This window comes from Protopterus annectens, chromosome 11.part0, assembly GCF_019279795.1.
Source record: "Protopterus annectens isolate FY-2018-M chromosome 11.part0, PAN1.0, whole genome shotgun sequence".
Taxonomy (NCBI): Eukaryota; Metazoa; Chordata; order Ceratodontiformes; family Protopteridae; genus Protopterus; species Protopterus annectens.
In genome coordinates, this window is record NC_056745.1 from 306,345,434 (window position 1) to 306,366,062 (window position 20,629).

At 38.0% G+C, this 20,629-nt stretch overlaps 1 protein-coding gene across 1 annotated transcript in view; it reads left to right on the top strand.

Moving 5' to 3' along the window:
* LOC122815360 (solute carrier organic anion transporter family member 1C1-like) overlaps positions 1–20,629 on the top strand; it is a 536,466-nt gene that overhangs the window by 123,739 nt on the left and 392,098 nt on the right. Inside the window, exon 3 of the mRNA XM_044087815.1 lies at positions 12,436–12,577. Within this exon, the coding sequence (XP_043943750.1) occupies positions 12,436–12,577 (142 nt within the window). The remainder of the gene's footprint in view (positions 1–12,435; positions 12,578–20,629) is intronic.

Here is a 20,629-nt window from a genome sequence, read left to right on the forward strand (position 1 = left end):
TTCTTGGTCCCATCAGTGAGCCAGCTAACTATCCAGCGTGTTATAAAGGGGGTTATACCTAGTTCCATAAGTTTATTGACAATGCCCAAGTGGGGCATTGTATCAAATCCTTTAGCCAGATCTAGGTAGGCAGTATGCACCATGGTCACTCATCCATTTCCTTAGTGACCTTTTCAAAGAAGTCCACCAGGTTCAATAAGCAAGACCCTCCTTTGACAAAGCCAAACTCAGATGGATCCAGTGTCTGGTGGTCTCCTATGTCCTTGCTGATAATTTCCATGATAATTCTTTTCACAGCTTTGCAAATAACACTAGTCAGACTAATGCGTCTGTAGTTTCCAGGATCTGTTGAAGGTCCACCCTTATGAAGGTAGATGACCAGTGCAGCCCCCATTCATGTGGCATGAAGCCTGTTTTAAGACTATAGTTAAATAATGATGCCAGGGATCCTGATAAGTCTGGTTTTAGACTAATCAAGAGGTTTTCTGAGATGTTATCAGGGCCCACTGAGGCTATGTTCATGGCTTTAGTGAGTACAGCCAGTACATGCTCTCTTGTTATAGCTTGAGAGGTTATGTTTCAAAGTATTTTTGAGGGGATGTTTGGGGGTGAGAGGGGGTAAAGTTGGAGCTGAATTTATCCAATAACAGGTTTACTATATTGCCAGACTCAGTTAATGTGGCACCAGTGACCACCAGTTCAGCACATTGCTGTGTGCTGCCCCTGAGGTTTCTGACATTGCTGTAGAAGGCTTTAAGGTTACCTTTGACATGGGAGTCTATCTTAATGTCAGAGTTGGCTGGGGTACTGTCTGCCACTTTAAACCATGCCTTGCTAACTGGACAGATATCTATATTCTTGAGTGTGAGGAGAGCTTAGAGGGAGTATAGTTTTTTGTTTAGGTTGCTGGCATTCCGAAGTAACACCTTGAGATTCAGTTGAGTTGATTTCACTATATTAGTAGGTTTGTCAATTTGGCATTGCATAAAAAAGCACTATGGAGGGAATAAGGTTTTAGCCATTATTCGAAAGCTTAAAGGGCAGAGTGCAGAGCATACTTGGCAAAACAACATGGTCTGCTATCCAAGTCCTCCCAAGCTGAAAAATATTGGCTCCCCTTAGAATGATGCCAGAAAGGCAGTCTGTTGTTCATATTGTGGCATCATCCTCAGTGATGGTAATATGCTTTTCAGTGCTAGGCTCATACCAACCTGAGACACATAGTGTGGAATGTCTCTCTTCATACAGTCCAGGGAGGTACATCTCAGGTTACATGTACATGAACAGTGATGGAGTCATACTGGTACCTGTGGTGTAATGACTTGAGTGCATGCTTTATTTGATGGATTCTGGCTCCAAATAAACAACTAACAGTCATCTTCTTCTTGTTCAGCCTGGCTAGAGTGGCATCAGTATATCTTACAAGAGAGTCCCCATGATGAGAGTCCTGGGAAGTGTGTTTGGCTACCTTATCAGCTCAGTGTTTGTGACTCCACTGAGAGTGACAGTATGTCTGGTGTTAGGTATTTTTTTTTCTGAGTGCCTTTGGGCTTGCTGAGGCATAGCTTTGACAAAAGGTGATCTAGGCAATCTTTGTGTGTGTGTGTGTGTGTGTGTGTGTGTGTGTGTGTGTGTGTGTGTGTGTGTGTGTGTGTGTGTGTGTGTGTTGCGTGCATGGTTTTGACAACCTGATGTGCACTTGTATGTGAGAGTTTATCCACCAGTGTCATTGTGTAAGTACACCTCTTGCATACTATGTCTGCTTCTTTAGGGATTAAGTGGTTGTCAGTAAACATGAAACAATTGATACATTGTTTCAAGATGTCCATATCCACCAAGCTGATTTACAGAGAAGTTAGGAAATTGTATATCCATACTGTCCAGTTCTTTCATTTGTGAGCCACAAGGGTGTGGTGTATAGCTTCATAAGCTCATGGCTGTTTAGAAAGCTAATGACCTCAAGTGTCTTTTTAAGCCTAGCCATGCATTCCAAATCTCTGACAAATTTTGTTACCATTGATAAGTATAAGCAGGAACTTGGGAAATGAAACTTTTAAAAGCAGCAGTCTGGGAGATGATCCACTTACATGCTGCCTGTGTGTGTTAGAAACATTGGTACCAAAACCAAAGGTGAATTTCCTGTTCCCCATCTCAATGTCCAAATTACACTAGACTTGGGTTAGGAAGGAAATCTACTTCACATAAAAAGGTTGTCTGTTCCAGAGAAGGGGTAGTCTCTAGGATACATACCTGTCTCTCTAGTATATCCTATTTGTATCACTGACAAGGTTTAAGTCTTTAGAATGGGTAATTATGGTGCTGTTTGCTTTGTGGATATGCAGGAGGTACATCAGAGAGGAGTCTAATAATGCCTTGCAAAGCAGGCATAAATCTCCCCTCAACAGTCTGTAGGAGACAGAATACAAGGATAGGACCCTGAGGTGGTCTGAATATGACTTGCTACTTATGCCCTGTATTCCTTTAGGGAGGAACCTCTGTTGACATTCCAGTTGTCGGATATGCCTGGTTAGGTACATACCAAAGGTGGCATTGTACTCAATGATAGGTCTGATGAATGCCAAATAAGTGGAACAATGACTTCCTTGGACCTAGATGCCATACCTTTATTTAAAAATTGTGCAACATAGACTGATTTCCTCAATACAGTAGACATGTGATGTCAAAGGCTAGATTACTATGTGTGTCCCCAAGTCCCTGACTACTGGATCAACTCTAAGGGGTGTGTTGTCAATATGATAGTTACCAGGGGTAGATGACTTCCCAAAGGATACTATTATGCATTTCTTGGATTTTAGTTTTAGTCCATGGCTCTGACACCATTTGTTTGTCTGTGTCAGCCCTTCTTGGAGAACATTTGTATCAGTGAGGGATTCAATGACAGCTCATAATTAATCATCTGCAAGTTTATTCAGCCAGAGGCCATTGACATTTGCCATGACTTCAGAGAAGTAAATGTCAAAATGGAATGGTTCCAGGACTGATCCCTGAGGGACTCCACTTGTGACTGGCTTCTTTATAGAGGTGGACTCCCCAATTCTGACTTCCTGAGTTCTGTCTGTGAGCCAGCTGGCTATCCACTGGGTGACATAAGGGTTTGTACCTAACCTGTTGAGTTTGTCAATAATGCCTGAGTAGGGCATTGAGTCAAATGCCTTGGCCAGATCAAGGAAGGCAGTGTGAACAATTTTGCTCTCATCCATTGCTTTGGTGACTTTCTCAAAGAAGTCCACCAGACTGAGTAGGCATGACTTACCCTTGACAAAACCAAATTGGGTTGGATCCAGTATCTGGATGTTTCCTATGTCTTTATATGTTTTATTGATCATTTCCATGATAATCCTTTCCATGGTTTTGAATATGAGACTAGTAAGACTTATGCGTCTGTAGTTTCCAGCGTCTGTAGAGGGCCCACCTTTGTGCAGAGGGATGACTGTTGCTGTTCTCCATTCATGAAAAATGAAGTCTGTTTGAAGGCTACAATTAAATAGCAATTCCAGAGGTTGTGATAGGTCATGTTCTACTATTTAGAAGGCATCCTGGGATATTGTCTGGACCCACTAATGCAGTGTTCTTGGCCTTAGAGAGAGCATTGAGGACCTGTTTCCTAGTGATAGTGGGGGGTTATAGTTGATCGTATTTCCTGAGAAAAGGTTGAGGGCAGAGAGGGGTAAAGTCGGAGGTGAATTTGTTGGCCAGTAGGTTTGCCATATGTTTTATCTCAGTATAGATGGCTCCATTAGCAATGAGCTCTGCACACAATTGTGTATTGCCTTTGAGGCAGACATAGCCAAAAATGCCTTATGGTTGTTCTTATCCTGGGAGGCCAGATTTACCTCAAATTTGGCTTTGGTAGACTTTATTTGTCCTCTGAGTTGTTTGTTTAGTTTGATGAGAGTACTTTTATCCTTCTGGGTGCCGCACCTCCTAATTTTTGTCATAATGTTCTTCCTTCTGTTATATGGCCTATCGATGTTTTGATTCCACCAGGGTGGCATGTTTTTTTTGAGATAGTTCTGTACTTCTTCCTGGTGGGTACAGCTGCCTCTATGAAGCTATTAAAATACTTGTATAAGGTTTTGTGAACAGTTCTGCATAGGCAGCAGTATTCTTAGGGTTTATGGGGCTTGACATTTTGCAAGGTTATCAGTTAATGGTAGGAAGTTAGCTTTAGAGTAGTTCCTGAATATTCCATGGTTAGATGGGGTTCCAGTTTTTAATTTTACTTCAAAGGAGACCATTTTGTGGTCTGACCTTACCAGAGAAGACATTACAGTAGGGGGTGTGGAGCAGTCTCTCATATTAGTGAGGACCAAATTCAGTATGATTGCACTCCTGGCTGGTGTATTGACAATCAGGTCCAGGTAGTTTGTGTTTACAAAAGCCAGGAATCTCTGTGCTTGTAAGTTTGGTGTCTTATTAGATTACCAGTTAATACGAGGGTAATTAAACTCACTCATGAATATGGTACTGGATTGGATGGTGAGTGTTTCCAATAAGTTTAAATACATGGCATGAGTTTCCTGGGTCATAGAGAGACCTATAGATTGAAAGGAACTGGTGCTGAATTTTGCCAAAGCTTTTTGGTGGACAAGGTATTTGCGCTATATTGCTGCTTTTCCAGGTACAGTTTTATGAACAATTCTTTGTAGGTGTTTGCTACTGTACAGGGCACTGCTAACCCATACAAACGCATAAAATTTATAGCAGCTCAGGAAAAGCAGAAAACTACACTATGAGTTCTTTTGTCTATTTCCCAATTCAGATAGACAAGGTAAACACCTCCTGTCATAAGATAAATGAACCCAGCCTTCATAATCTAAAAACACAGTAGAAGAGACCCAGAAGTGCAGAGCTACCACAAACCTGTTAAACAATTACCTGGAAATCCCTTGTTGAAGGCAGTTTCAGGACAGTTTTATAGCGGTAACAGAGTGAGGAAGAACTAGTTTTTTACAAAAAAAAAAAGTCAGTGAAATGTACACATAGAAGCAGGAAACAGCAGTGATCACTCAAAAATAACTTGTGTGTGATTTAGCAGTCTAAGGAACCTAACGTTCCCTGGATGGCCCTGGATACAAGTGAAACACTTCTTGAATGCGGGCTAGGACTTCAAATTTTGCTGAGGACACGGAACATGAGCAAGATACAATATGTAATAAAGGGGATTTACTCAAGAGCAATACTGGTTTGCTGGGTGGGCACTCAGTATCATGGGTCTGTGGAAAACAATGGGTAGGAAGAGTACATAAATAGCTTATACAATAGTAATAGCAATGAAAAAGGGAGGGAGTCACTTTGGAAATCAGATTATAATAAGGGTTGGAGGCCACAGACACAGCCCCTTTATATAACCACACCAGCAATAAGGGTGGGAGGATTGGGAGAAAGCAACTGAGCTAGCTAGAGAAGAATAAAATCAAATAAAGGAAATACTGGAAGTCTTTCAGTTTCAGAAACTTTAGCTGCTTAATGTATTCATGGGGGTAAGGCAGACACAGAGTATAAATTTAAGCAGGCAAAAGATCAACAATATAAAAGCAATGAAGCTCAAACTGGAGCAGAGACAATTATCTCACTATTGAGCTGCTACTACAGTTTAAGAGACCAAACTATGCAGAAATTTACCAGTAACACTGTTAATGGAAATACAATAGTAAATTACTAAGGCTCAAAATCTCGCAAGAGTACACAGTTTTGCCATCACTGTGAATTAAGCTACAAGACTATGGGCCAGCATGGATTAAGATAGAAATGGATAGCTTTTACAAGCAATTCTACTTGTGAAAATAGAAGAGCAGAATAACACAGAAATCCAATCATCCCACTGCTCTTAGTAAACAAGATTAAGGTCCCAGAGTGCAAATGGGGGGAACAGAGCAGAAAAATACAAAGTACTATTACCACAGAGGTCACTAAGTGCAACTCAAATTTTTAAGTAGATTTGAAATAATTGAAACAATATAATTTTCTCACTTTTCTTCTTTTTTTTTTTTGGAAAAGCTAGTTACTCAGAGTTCCACACCTCTCCAAGTCTTGGATAAAAGGCATTGGGTAGGGGTAGATCTGTGCTGGAATTAGGAAACTAGCTAGAGAGCAATCATATCAAATAAAGGCAATACTGGAGCTCTTTCAGGATAGGGCGGACACAGAATGTGACTTTATACAGGTAAAAGATAAGCAGAATATAAAAGCACTGAAGCACAAACTGAAGCAGAGACAATTCCCTTATTGTTGACCTTCTACTACGATTTAAGGTACCACTCTATGTGGACATTTAACAGTAACATTGTTTATGGAAAAAATGCAATAATAAATGATAAACAGCTAAGGCTCAAAATCTCACACCTCTATCACCACTGTGAATAAACTTCAAGACTAGGGGCCATCAGGGTTTAAAATACAAATGTATAGCTTTTACAAGTAATAACATTTCTTAAGTTGAGCAATATCATAATAAAATAACCAAATGTGCTGTAAACTACAGCAACCAAACACATCACTGCCTAACCCTCAGATAATTAAACTAGTTAGAACTACCACATCAACTATCTTTCTCACTAACTGTAGTACACAGACTACTCTACATGCCTGAAATTGCCCAGCCCTTAACAACTTAATATAACACTACAGCCCAAGAGAATTTTACACTCTAGACAAAAATCACTAAGTAAAATCAAATAATCTAATACTTCAGCTGTTCTAAAACCAGCTTATGTGATTTACTTACTGTATTTTCTTACCTTAATGTAAAGTTAATACATTGCAATAGTTTCTAGTTAAAAGAGAGTAACATTTCATATGAAAATAGTTGTGTTATACTGCAGTTTCCAGTAAGTGCTTAAAACCTGATGATCCACAATGTCAAAAAACAATGCCCAGAACACTTTTTTTGCAGGGGCAAGCACCCTGCACCTCCTGATGGGAGGGAGGGCAAGCTATCCGCATATCCTAAATTTATATATACCAACTCTATGTGACACTAAGATGTATATATAATTCACAGTGTAGCGCTTATTAGCACATGTAACATTCACGAGCAGGGTGTGAGTGGTCATCAAACAGTGCCAGTGTATGCTGTGAGCTGCCTCACTTAGTCAATTCCTTGAATGTTAATATTGGATAGGTGTGAGTGCTCATCTATGAATCTCAGCCCTGTGTTTACTACGGGGAAATCTATATTTAAAAAAAAAACTATTTATCACTTTAATATCTTCCAAAACAAAGGAATCCAGCAAACACTTACGAATCTTATCCTAAGTGATTTTCAAACAGAAATGGCCAGTACTTTGATCTTCAATGTCTTATATCCCAGGCATCTAATGCCCGATTGCTATAATGAATATTGACATTCGGATGTTTCGATTGCATTCAGCATACCCGATAGATAGATAGATAGATAGATAGATAGATAGATAGATATATAGATAGATAGATATGTACTTTGGAAGCTGTGGTACAGTCTCGGAATAGGTATATATTAATTACAGGGATGTGAGAAGGCAAGGCTCCAAACAGAAACTACTTTGTTTTTAAGTTCCCTAGACATATAACCTGAGTATTTAATTAGTGTCATGTTAATTAAAATGTCACTTAAAATGTTGCTTCCACAGTCCCCTTTTTCCAGGTCTGCTCTATGTTGCCCAAATCTTCACTAACCTTCAATTCTTGCAAATAACCCAAATTTGCTGTAAACTATAACAACTGAATATATCACTGCAGAGCTCTCAGAGAATTAAACTGGTTAGAACTACCACATCACCTATTTTTTTCTCAAACATAACCTCTATACTTCTAAAAGAAACATTTTATATAGATATATATATATATATATATATATATATATATATATATATATATATATATATATATATATATATATATATATATATATATATATATATATATATACATCTCCGAACTGGGTTCAGCACTCGCCTCTATGCCGGACTGGCATAAATAAACAGAAAAACCAAGTGGAAGTTTTAAGGCTTTATTTCGCCTCCTGGTCTGCCCCACAGACCGGTTTCGCTTGTCTAAGCGTCATCAGTGTGTCATATGACGGCACCACGTACAATTTATATTTTACCATACTTCCTCCTTAGTTAAAGGAGCCAACCTTATTTAATACATACTCTTACTAATGTGTCACTCAAAACCACAAAAATACATACAAACATTGAAATGAAACACTAATTTACTATTTATATTTATAACTAAATACCAAAATTTTTTTCCCAAACCACCTGCAAATATATAGATGTCTAGTATGTACAATTTGAATACATACCCCTTAAAACCCAACATATGCCTCCATATTAAATATATGCCTAAAACTACTATTTGATAGTTAGACAATTATATTACCAGTGCTCATTCAATCCTGGCTTAAACAATGCCCCTAAATTGACTATCCATCTACGTTCCTTTTCAGTTAGTATTTTATGTTTCAGTGATTCACTATCTATAGTATCAGCCACCTTGTCAATTCCAACAAAGACAAAATGAGCCTGGGGATGCTGTATAATGTGTTTATACAGCGCACTTCTATTCCTTTTGCATTTAATATCACTGATATGGACTGCCATCCTTGATTTTAACTTACAGGATGTCTGTCCTATGTAAAAGGCGCCACACTGACAAATAGCCATATATACTACCCAAGGGGTATTGCATGTCACTAAACCACCTATATCATAAACTTTACTAGTATTAGTAGACGTAAAAGATGCAGTCTTAGACATTAATTTACAAAATTTACAATGACCACAATATGTACTCCCCTTTATCTGTGGGCCTGCCTCTTTGGTTTTAATGCCTTTTTTATAAGCAGTAAAATACTGTCCTATAGATTTACCCTTTGCAGTTTTTATTTCTTTAACTGCTGCCATTTAACCAGTTTCATTGCTGCAAAGAGCCTATCAGGATCATTTACTAAACCAGTTAGCAAACAAACCAATGAAGAAACAAACAAAAAAAAATCAAACAAAATATTAAATTGTAGGCAGAGCTGAAGAGATATATCTAGAAATGGTGTAATGATACATCGGTGGAGTGCTGTGGATTACATACATACAGAAACAGACATACGCACACACAAACACAAACACTCACATACAGACATATATAAACTATGAATGTGGACATAAGGTATTGAAAAACTGTGCTACTGAACTGACTTGAAAAGTGTCATTTGTTATGCAATGCATAGCTACATGCCTGAAATAATAACATGTTGTAGAACAGTGTGTACCATTATATGTTTGTTTTTACGTGACTCTCCTTCTGTGTTTGTCTTTTTGAGTCATAGCCTGTTACTGCTCATGGAATGCTTCCAAGTTTATTTCTTTCTCATGACTTTTTAAACATTGTGTTGTAACACCCTACTTACTCATTCATAAACCTTCAGAAACTATGGCAGGGATTCATAGGCATATAATTCACAGTGCAGCGCTTATTAGCACATGTAACATTCACGAGCAGGGTGTGAGTGGTCATCAGACAGTGCCAGTGCATGCTGTGAGCTGCCTCACTTAGTCAATCTTAAATATTAATATTGGATATGTGTGAGTGCTCATTTATGAATGCCAGCCCTATGTTTACTACGGGGAAATCTATATTTTGAAAAAAATATTTATCACTTTAATATCCACATCTGTGATGTGTAATTGGACAAATAAAACACTACAAAGGATATTTCCACTCTCCTCTTACCTCCTCATAACTTCTCCAGACATTAATCTAAAAGTTGTGAAGACACAGCAGTCAGAGTAAGTAAGGATAGGCTAAACCTACTTCAGCAAAGAGCAGGTTTTAGCAGGGCCGTAACTGAAACAGAGGTTGATTAAATACATTATAATATACTGAACTCAGCGTAGACATGAAAAACTGATTATCATGTCAAGTAAACAGCGTAGTAAGATTACCAAGTTCTAAATGAAAGCAACAGGGACAGATACAGCTTAAGTCAGAATGCAGTCTGAATAATTACTCACTGACAAATAAATAACTCTAAAAAATAATAATACTAAAGACAAAGAAGACAATTGCAAGAGCTGAAAAATCTTTTGCACACTACTTATAGTAAGAATGTAAAACATCTGTTAGCATAACCAAAATTACTTTAATCCCCACTGTTACAATGAGGAGAATTCATACAGAAAGTACTGTTAGGAAGCCTGGTTAGTTTGAGCTGTATTTGATTTTAGGATTTTTCTTTTGTTAACCAGGTAAACCCACTTGTCATAAGGGTACCTTTTTGAGGTGTCAGGGAGCACTTTCTAGTTAAGTGGCTTGCTTCTAGTCCCACAGTAATCAAATAGAGGCTGAGGGAATCAAACCCCTTAACTACAGGGAGCATTTCAAAGAATTAATTTTCTGCACTAGATGTTTATGTTCAGTGTTATATTCAGACAAGGCTCTTAGACTATAAAGGTTTGATATGTGTGATATATATATATATATATACCCACTCTCTCTCTCTCTCTCTCTCTCACACACACACACACACACACACACACACACACACACACACACACACACACACACACACACACACACACACTCACTCACTGGTGTACTGAATTTTGTTGGCTGCACTTTTAGTTGAAATTTGGTCACCTACACAGATGGTTGACAGGTGGGTGAGACTGCACAATTCTCATGGTTGAGAAATATGCCCTTTCCACAATATTGTGCATTCTCAAAGTTAGTATATATATATAATTTGCAGGGGATGTTAGGGGCACACCACCTGCATAAGTGATGCTTTGGGGGGCTTTTACCTGCAAAAAACAATGTTGCTCAGCACATGCATAGTACCATGTCAACATCTGCAAAGTCATTTTCTGATTGATGTAATGTACACCAACATTTGGATGTTTTGATTGCATTCAGTATATCCTATACATACATGTGTATGTATATATATATATATATATATATATATATATATATATATATATATATATATATTTTTATATATACATATAGATAGATAATATGTAGTTTTGAAGTTGTGGTACAGCCTCAGAATAGGTATACTGTATATTAATTACAGGGATGTGAGAAGGCAAAGCCCCGAACAGAAAACACTTTCTTTTTAAGTTGGTTGTTGAGTACAGACATTTGCTTTATGAAGATTAACTATAGTGGCTTTAAATATTGTTTTGGTGTCTAGTGTTGGTGTTTATCATTCACTCCGATATCAAATATTTATGTAGGTGATGTTTTGGGGAAAAGTACAATTGGTCTTTTTTTTTTTTTTTTGGCTTACAGGAAGCTGGTTTATTCTCTTATTATGACTTCAAGCTCTTAGCTATACCTATACTTACCTTGACAGCAGACTTTCGGACATTCTTGCAGAATCAAAATCTTAGAGAAGTATAGTATTTATGCTGTGTTCTTGCCCGCATCTGTCTATTTATTTTATTTTATTTAATTTATATTTGTTTATCCAGATAGTGCAATGATCAGATGTGACCTATTGAAGACACAGCCCAGGTAAAAAATAAAATACATTCACTGTTTGACGACAATAGAAGTAACATCAATCAACTATGCTTAGGGAATAAGCAAAAAAATATATAAATAAATAAATAAAAATAAAAAATACATTTTGAAGCAAGACACGTATTAGTTAAGAATAGGCAAAAACTCACATTTATTTATTTATTTTATTTATTTTACATTTGTTTACCAGCATTTTCAACGGAGAAAAGCTCCAGCCTAACTTACATACAAAGTCATCACATCAAGTAATAGAAATTATAGACAAAAAAATGAGTGTTACCACATTTACAGGATAAAAATTTAAAAACAAAAATATATACATAGTATCAAATAGAGCAAGACTTTAAACACTTGAATATAGACAAATATATGGTTGAACTTATATATGTGGAGGAACATAACATCAGTTATGAAATTAAGTAGGGAGAGCCACTTAGGCAAAGTAGTGCATAGTTAGTAATACTTATACAGTAAATCTGGTGAGCCCTTAAGCTGGTAGGGCAATAGCCAAGTCTGAAGCCAGACAAAGATAAAAGCTATGAGTGAGTTAGGTGATGTGTACTTTGGGGACACAGGAACACATGGCTTTAATATGAAAGTGGGTTTCAAGCTCTACTCTTAACTTTGAGTAGTTGGATATTTGTTTTATGTCTGTGAATATGTGGCGTTGTAAGCCATCTCAGTCGTAATCTAGACGTTTTGGATGGAGGACATCTTCTACAGTACTACTACATATCCCACATCACCTGCAATAAACAACAGTGGACATAATTCTACGTGGGCAGCTGCCTGCTGTTTTGTTCAGTGCTTTGTGATACCTGCTTCTGAATACCTCCTTAGTTTTATTGCCCACATAAAATAAATAACAATTGTGTTTCAGTTAACTTCATTATTTTATTTTTACAGATGTTTATTTTTGCTTTATCGTTATCATACTTTGCAAAAGCAATATCTGCGAGCTACACAAAAAGTTCTCTTACACAGATCGAAAGGAGGTTTGATATTTCAACATCTCTGACTGGCCTTATCGATGGAAGTTTTGAAATTGGTAATTTTTTACTTTTATTTTTATTATGCAGTAACAGTAAAGTCAATATGAATCTAATGGTTTAAGAGAACTTTATCACGGATACAGAGCACAAGTGATAGTCTGCATCACAGTAAAGACTCATGCAGGTTGCAAAGTCTTAACCAGGATGTGAGGCAATTCAGTGTATGCATTAATAGTAAGTTTGGACCCTGTCTTATCTATCTGGTAAATAAACTAATATTTCTAGACCATCCATACGAAGATCTATAATAAACAAATAAGTAGCCAATAGTTTTTGAAAATGTAGCCATATTATTAGTCTGCTTTGTGACTCCTCTGGTCTAACCATCGAGTGTTTTAAGTAAATTGTGCCTTTGTGGTTCATTTTACAGAGAATAACTGTTTGCTAAGTCTAACCACAGATTCTCTTGAGAATTCTCCTAGTCCTCAGAAAAAGTAAAAGAAAATGTAAGGCTTTACTGAGTTATTATTTGAGGATGTCAGGAAGAACACAAATGTAGTGTAACCTGTAGGAAACCCATAAGTAATTACCATAGTAATTTTGATTCCGCTATCAGCTTAGCTCCTTCAAGAAAATCCTAGAGTTTGTGTTTAAATTGTTACAGTTCACAACTGTTTCACCATCATTACCACCCTTCAAAAGGCCATTTATCAACCTGTCAGACTCGTGTAGCACTTCTTCTTCTTTCGGCTGTTCCCATTAGGGGTCACCACAGTGGATTATCTGTTTCCATTTCTTCCTATTGTCTGCATCTTGCTGTGTCACACCAACTACCTGCATGTCCTCTCTCACCGCATCCATAAACCTTATCTTAGGCCTTCCTCTTTTCCTCTTACCTGGCAGCTCTATCCGTAGCATCCTTTTCCCCATATACCCAGCATCTATTCTCAACACATCCAAACCAATGTAATCTTGCCTCTCTGGCTTTGTCTCCAAACCGCCCAACTTGAGCTGACCCGCTAATATACTGATTCCTAATCTTATCCATCCTTGTCATGCACAATCTAAATCTTAACATCTTTAACTTTGCCACATCCAGCTCTGACTCCTGCCTTTTTGTCAGTGCCACCATCTCCAACCCATTTAACATAGCTGGTCTCACTACCATCTTGTAGACCTTCCCTTTTACTCTTACTGGTACCTGTTTGTCACAAATCACTCCTGACACTCTTCTCCACCCATTCCACCCTGCCTGTACTCTCTTCTTCACCTCTCTTCCACACTCACTGTTACTCTGAACTGTTGATCTTAAGTATTTAAACTCATCCATCTTCCCCAACCCTACTCCCAGCATCATCACCATTCCTTTACCCTCCCACTCATTTACACACATATATTCTGTCTTAGTCCTACTAACCTTCATTCCTCTCCTCTCAAGAGCATATCTCCATCTCTCCAGGGTCTCCTCCACCTGTTTCCTACTCTCACTATAGATCACAATGTCATCCGCAAACATCATAGTCCATGGGGACTCCTGTCTGATCTTGTCTGTCACCCTGTCCATCACCACTGCAAATATGAAAGGGCTCAGAGTTGATCCTTGATGTAATCCCACCTCCACCTTAAACGCATCCATCACTCCTACCACAGACCTCACCACTGTCACAGTACCCTCATACCTATCCTGTACCACTCTTACATACTTCTCTGCCACTCCCGACTTCCTCATGCAATACCACAACTCCTCTCTAGGCAACCTGTCACATGGTTTCTCTGAGTCCACAAAGACATAATGCAACTCCTTCTGACCTTCTCTGTACTTCTCCATCAACACTCTCAGAGCAAACATCACATCTGTAGTACTCTTTCCTAACATGAAACCATACTGTTGCTCACTAATCATCACCTCCCTTCTTAACCTAGCTTCCACTACTCTTTCCCATAATTTTATGCTGTGACTGATCAATGTTATCCCTATGTAGTTACTACAGCTCTGCACATCACCCTTATTCTTAAACATTGGTACCAAAACACTTCTTCTCCACTCCTCAGGCATCCTCTCACTTTCCAAGATTTCATTAAACAATCTAGTTAAAAACTCCACTGCCATCTATCCTAAACACCTCCATGCTTCCACAGGTATGTTGTCTGGACCAAACAGCCTTTCCATTCTTCATCATCTTCATAGCTGTCCTTAATTCCTCCATGCTGATTCATTGCACTTCCTGATTCACTATCCCCACATCATCCAACCTTCTTTCTCTCGCATTCTCCTCATTTATCAGCCCCTCAAAGTACTCTTTCCATCTCCTGAACACACTCTCCTCGCTTTTGAGTATGTTTCCCTCATTATCCTTTATCACCTTCACCTGCTGCAAATCTTTCCTAGCTCGGTCCCTCTGTCTAGCCAATCAGTACAGGTCCTTTTCTCCCTCTTTAGTGTCCAACCTTTAATACAACTCTCCATATGCCTTATCCTTAGCCTTCACCACCTCTCTCTTTGCCATACACCTCATCTACTTATATCCCTGTCTACTTTCTTCATCTCTCTGACATACTCACTTCTTCTTCCCTAACTTCTTTCTCTGTATACTCTCCAGTACTTCCTCGTTCCACCACCAGGTCTCCTTGTCCTCCTTCCTCTGTCCAGATGCCATGCCAAGCACTTTTCTAGTTGCCTCTCCTACCAGCTCTGCTGTAGTTACCCAGCTATTCAGTAACTCTTCACTGCCACCCAGTGCCTGTCTTAACTCTTCCCTGAACTCCACCTCACAATCACCCTTTTTCAACTTCCACCATTTGATCCTTGGCACTGCTCTCACACTCCTCCTCCTCTTCTTGATCACCAACTTCATCCTACAGACCACCATCCTATGCTGCCTAACTACACTTTCCCCTGCCACTACTTTACAGCCTCCAATCTCCTTCAAACTGTCTGTCCTACATAGGATATAATCCAGCTGTGTGCATCTTCCACCACTCTTGTATGTTACCCTATGCTCCTCCTTCATCTTAAAATATGTATTCACCACAGCCATGTCCATCCTTTTCAAAAAATCCACTACTATCTGACCTTCTGCATTCCTCTCCTTAACACCATACCTACCCATCACTTCCTCATCCCCTCTGTTCCCTTCACCAACATGCCCATTGAAAGGCAGTCCTATCACCACACTCTCACCTTTGGATACACTCACCACCACTTTATCCAACTCACTCTAAAATGTATCTTTCTCATTCATTGCACACCCAAATTGCACAGCATATGCACTAACAACATACATCATCATACTATCAATTTCCAGCTTCATAAACCATTCTACCTGACACTGTCTTCACCTTCAAAGCACTCTTGGCATACTGTTCCTTCAGGATAACCCCTACCCCAGTTCTCCTCCCATCCACACCATGATAGAATAATTTGAACCAGCTTCCAATACACCTGGACTTACTCCCTTTCCATCTGGTCTCTTGCATGCACAGTATATCAACCTTCCTTCTCTCTATCATATCAGCTAGCTTTCTCCCTATACCAGTCATACTGCCAACATTCAAAGTTCCTACCCTCATTATCACACTTCTAACCTTCCTCCTCTCTTCCTGCCTTCTTACCCTATTCTTCTTTTCCTTCGGCCAACGGTAGCCCAATTTCCACCAACACCTTGGTGGCTAACAGTACTGGTGGCAGTCATTGTTAATCCTGGCCTCAACTAATCCAGTATGGAAATCTGTATCGTTGTCCGCATATGTCATTTAGCAAAACTTTTACACCAGCTGTCCTTCCTGATGTAACCCTCCTGCACTTATACATCTAGATTTTCACAAAATAAGGAAAAAAATGACTGAAATTAATTATGTGCAAGAAAATTAATACAGCTATTCAATGCTGTTTTAATATTCAGTCAAGATAATACATACAGAAAGTAGTCAGTAAATGTATATCACTGGTAAAGTACTGACCTTTACCAAAGCTTGACTGCATACTGTCCAATGGCTTATTTTAAAAGTAATTTATTGTGTAGAGCCTGCATGTTCACTGCTGTACCATTTCTGACATTAAGAATAAACATTATGAATCTCTGTAAAGCTGGCTGGGACTTGACACTAAAGAAAGTGCTAGCAGGAAATAATTTAATGGTCCACTAGTCTATCATGTCTTTATGTATTAATAATCACAAATACATTTTAAATTGACTTATTCATTTTTCTTAATTGCTTGACTGCTAGATCCACTCAACATAGCAGCTTCTTTCAGGGATGCACTAATGCTTGTGGTATTTTTTTCCCAGAAGCAGACAGTATCTATGTTAAAGATGAAAGACCCATACCTGGGTCTATAGGATATATCTATTTATTAGTGGCTCATAGCATAAACCTTGGTATGTTATAGTACAATCTGGCTTTGCTTTTTCATAACCTTCCTTATGACTATCTGATCATACTGTTACATTTCTGTGGTCAGTTAGGAATTTATAAATAAGAAAAATAATTAGTAAACATTTAGTTAATGATGATACATTTATATCCTATCTCAGGTATTAAATCCAATTTCTCTTTCTTTCAGTATAAAATCTTCATATCTTCTTTTCCTGACCAAAAGAAGAATCCTGAAGTACTACTAAACCCAAACCCTTTTACAAAGAGTATCTCAGTTTCCTGTCAGTGCCCATATGATGTTTTGACTTCTCTTCGTGGTCTTTTTAATCCTTGCTAAAGTGATATGATTTAACTGTGGACTATAGTAACCTTCAGCCTCTTCTCAGTTATCTGTTGCTTCTCTCTCACTCACTCCAACCCCCTTCTCTCTCAGGCATACTCCTTCCTTTTTTTATTAAATAATAAATCAGGAAAACCACCACTATAACTGGAAGTATGTTTGCTACCTCAAAACGACTTCATAGTCCATAGTTCTATAAAATGCCTTGTTAATGAGAGACTAATTAGTCACAAGACCGCCATTCATAAAGCACTGAGGCCAGCACCTTGCTGGAGATGCCTACACCTACCTGGGGGGGGAGGGGCATCAAACCTGAAAATGCTGCTTACTTTAAATATCTCATTAGTATTGCTATATATGGCATTTGACAGACGTACATAAAGATGAGTCAATTAATATTGTACTTGATCAGCTCAATAACAAAAGAATAATACACAGAAACTAATATTGGTTATTGTAAGTGTATTAATTTGTTAGAGTATAATACTCTGCTTTTATATAGTGCAATGTATTTTTTAATAGGAAGGCATGAAATACCTTTTTGCTATCTAGAGCTCAAGGACTGTTCTGTGATTTGAGGGAGGTTCACAGAGACAGTGTATGAACAAATTTGAAATAAATAAAATTATTAACTGATAAATTCTGATGGTTGCAGTATATGCAAATGTTCCGGAGTTATTGCATTGTACTGAATTGTTTTAAGTAGCAGATATAATAGACTTAATTACTTGTATCTTCCAGTAGAAGAAACACTACCTCAGTGGAATTTACCCAGTTAGTAAAATGCAGTAAACAGATAAGCTTCCCTATTTGAAGTGTTCATAATATAATAGTTAACAAGGGAGTCAGACCTAACAAAAGCTCAGACTAAGCAACAGCAGCAACAGCAAACCAAGGTCAGTAGGTGTAGTTTATTGAACTGATTTTTGCTGAACCCAACATACAGATGTCAGGCTTTATTGATGACCAACTGGTCATGATCTTGAAACTATTCCAGTACTAAGAGTGTTGTCAGATCCCATCAAACATACAACTTTCATGAGACGCGCCAACCTCACAGATAGCTATCTAAAATACTTATGTATCTATGCAAGCAATAATGCCAGAGATAGTGGGCATTGCATCAGGGTGTTGGGAGGCTTGATGTCAGAGGTAGATGGCCTTCACAGCTCTGGAAGGTCCATTATTTGTCTGTAATGCCCAAAGTGGAGGTTATTATTACACTGAAAATGGGCTGCCTGTAGAATTGTTTGATACACACACACACACACACACACACACACACACACACACACACACACACACACACACACACACACACACACACACACACACACACACACACACACACACACACACACACACACACACACACACACACACACATAAGCACATGCACCATTACATTACTTTTACTTTATTCTTTTTTTACAATGTTTGCTAAACATGGGGTTTTAATTTGCAGTCATTGAGGGTAAATTAAAGTGGAAGTACTGTTGTTACTTTTACTACTTTAGTTGTTTTGTTTGCTTATTTTTTTATTTGATCCTCAATAAACAGATGTGTTTAGAGAGTGTAAACAAGATAGCAGCTGTTGCTGGTTTTTTTTTTTTTTTTAGTTTGTGCTTCATGGGGACTTAATCTGCTACCCCAAAGCATCAGATTTGTTTTTTTTTTTCTGGGCTTTACTTGCACATTAATACCCTGTTGAAGAACAGTCATTCTTTAATAGTGAATGGTTTAAAGTGAAGCATATTTTCTAATGAATGTTTAATAATGGGGTGATGGACTAATCCTTCAGTGAACCATTTCAGCCACTTTACAGAAAAAAAAAACAACGCAATACAGAAGACAGAGGTAACTATGGGATGCTCAGAACTCTACATGGAAGGAATCAGGGAAGACTTACCTCCCATACTTGACTTTATAATGGAAAAGGATTTGAAGTTAGTAGTTACTGACATTTTTAGATGTTCTACTTATAGTTCTCTGTTGCAATAATCATAACCATAGGGATTTCTGCCATAGGTGAAGATCCAGTGTCTTGGCTAGTTGCTACAGATTTGCACCCTTTTCCTTGGTTGAACTGGCTCCACCTTCACAGGGTCATTGGTATCACTGTACAAAGGCGATAACACATTTAGTTCTTCATTTAGTATCATACCTCAGTATATGGGAATATCTGAAAGTCCATCAGTTTGGCCTAAGGCTTCCAGAGTTGGGCAGATATGTACCCCATTAAGGATGTTCCTGTTCTTTTTCTTATTGCTTTTAAGTAGAGCCTGTTATTTGCTGGTAAGGGAATGGATGTCAGTAATGCATCTGTGGAGTATCTCCCACCATCTAAAGTGTCTGTGTGTACACATAAATAACGTGATAAAAAGCAAAGCTAACATTTCGAAGAGAAGTTCCAGTAGCCATGTGTTACAAAAAGAGAAATAATTAAGACACAACAGTATACATATATCTGAATATAAAGGAGGTAAAATTCTGTTAAGTAAAGCAGGATAGTGAGTATAATAAACAATTGGCATCATTGTATGAATCATGTCTGGGGAAACATATTTACTACACTGGGATCTATTTTATAATCCAAACTGCTGTTCAAAACTTGATTTGTGCACAAGCATTGGTAGAGATCCATGGAGCATGTCAAAAAATCAAACACTGGGGCAGAGTTTAGATGGCCAACTGAGAGCAGTGAATTTTGAGAGCTCCATAAACTAGTATAATAATATGGGAAAATTTTATTATTTTCAAATTTAAAATGTCAGAAATCTATAGCTAAACTACTAAACTACATAAATATCAATTTTGGTGGAGATATACAAAAAGTTTGCTGTCAAGTAACTTAGAGATATATTGAGTCACTGAATATGAACAACTCAAGGAATTCTCATCCAAATGCTGCTTTGAAAAAAGAACTGCAGCTGATGACATTTACCTTACAGGAACTATCTTTGAAGATGGATGGCTTTAAAAATGACTGAGAAAACCTCAAATTAAATTCTCAAGAACAGACTGATACTCTTAAGGGACTATTACAGCAACACCATACAAAAATAACAAATATAGAGACTGCTCTAAATGACATTGAAGGGAGACTCAAAGAGGAAGAATTCCAAAAGAATTTCTGCTTGAACAGAATATATGGCTGCTTAACAAAATAGATGACTTAGAAAACAGGGAAAGGAGAAACAACATAAGGATCTTTGGTCTGCCTGAAAACACTGAAGGAGAAGACATTACATCCTTAACAACCTGGATTCCTGAATTTTTAGACTTGAAAGAGGGACTTTCATTTGGAATTGAATGGGCGCATAGAGTACTGAGGAAACCTGCTTCTAACTCAACAAATACTCCCCCTAGATCCATAGTTATAAAATTTCTT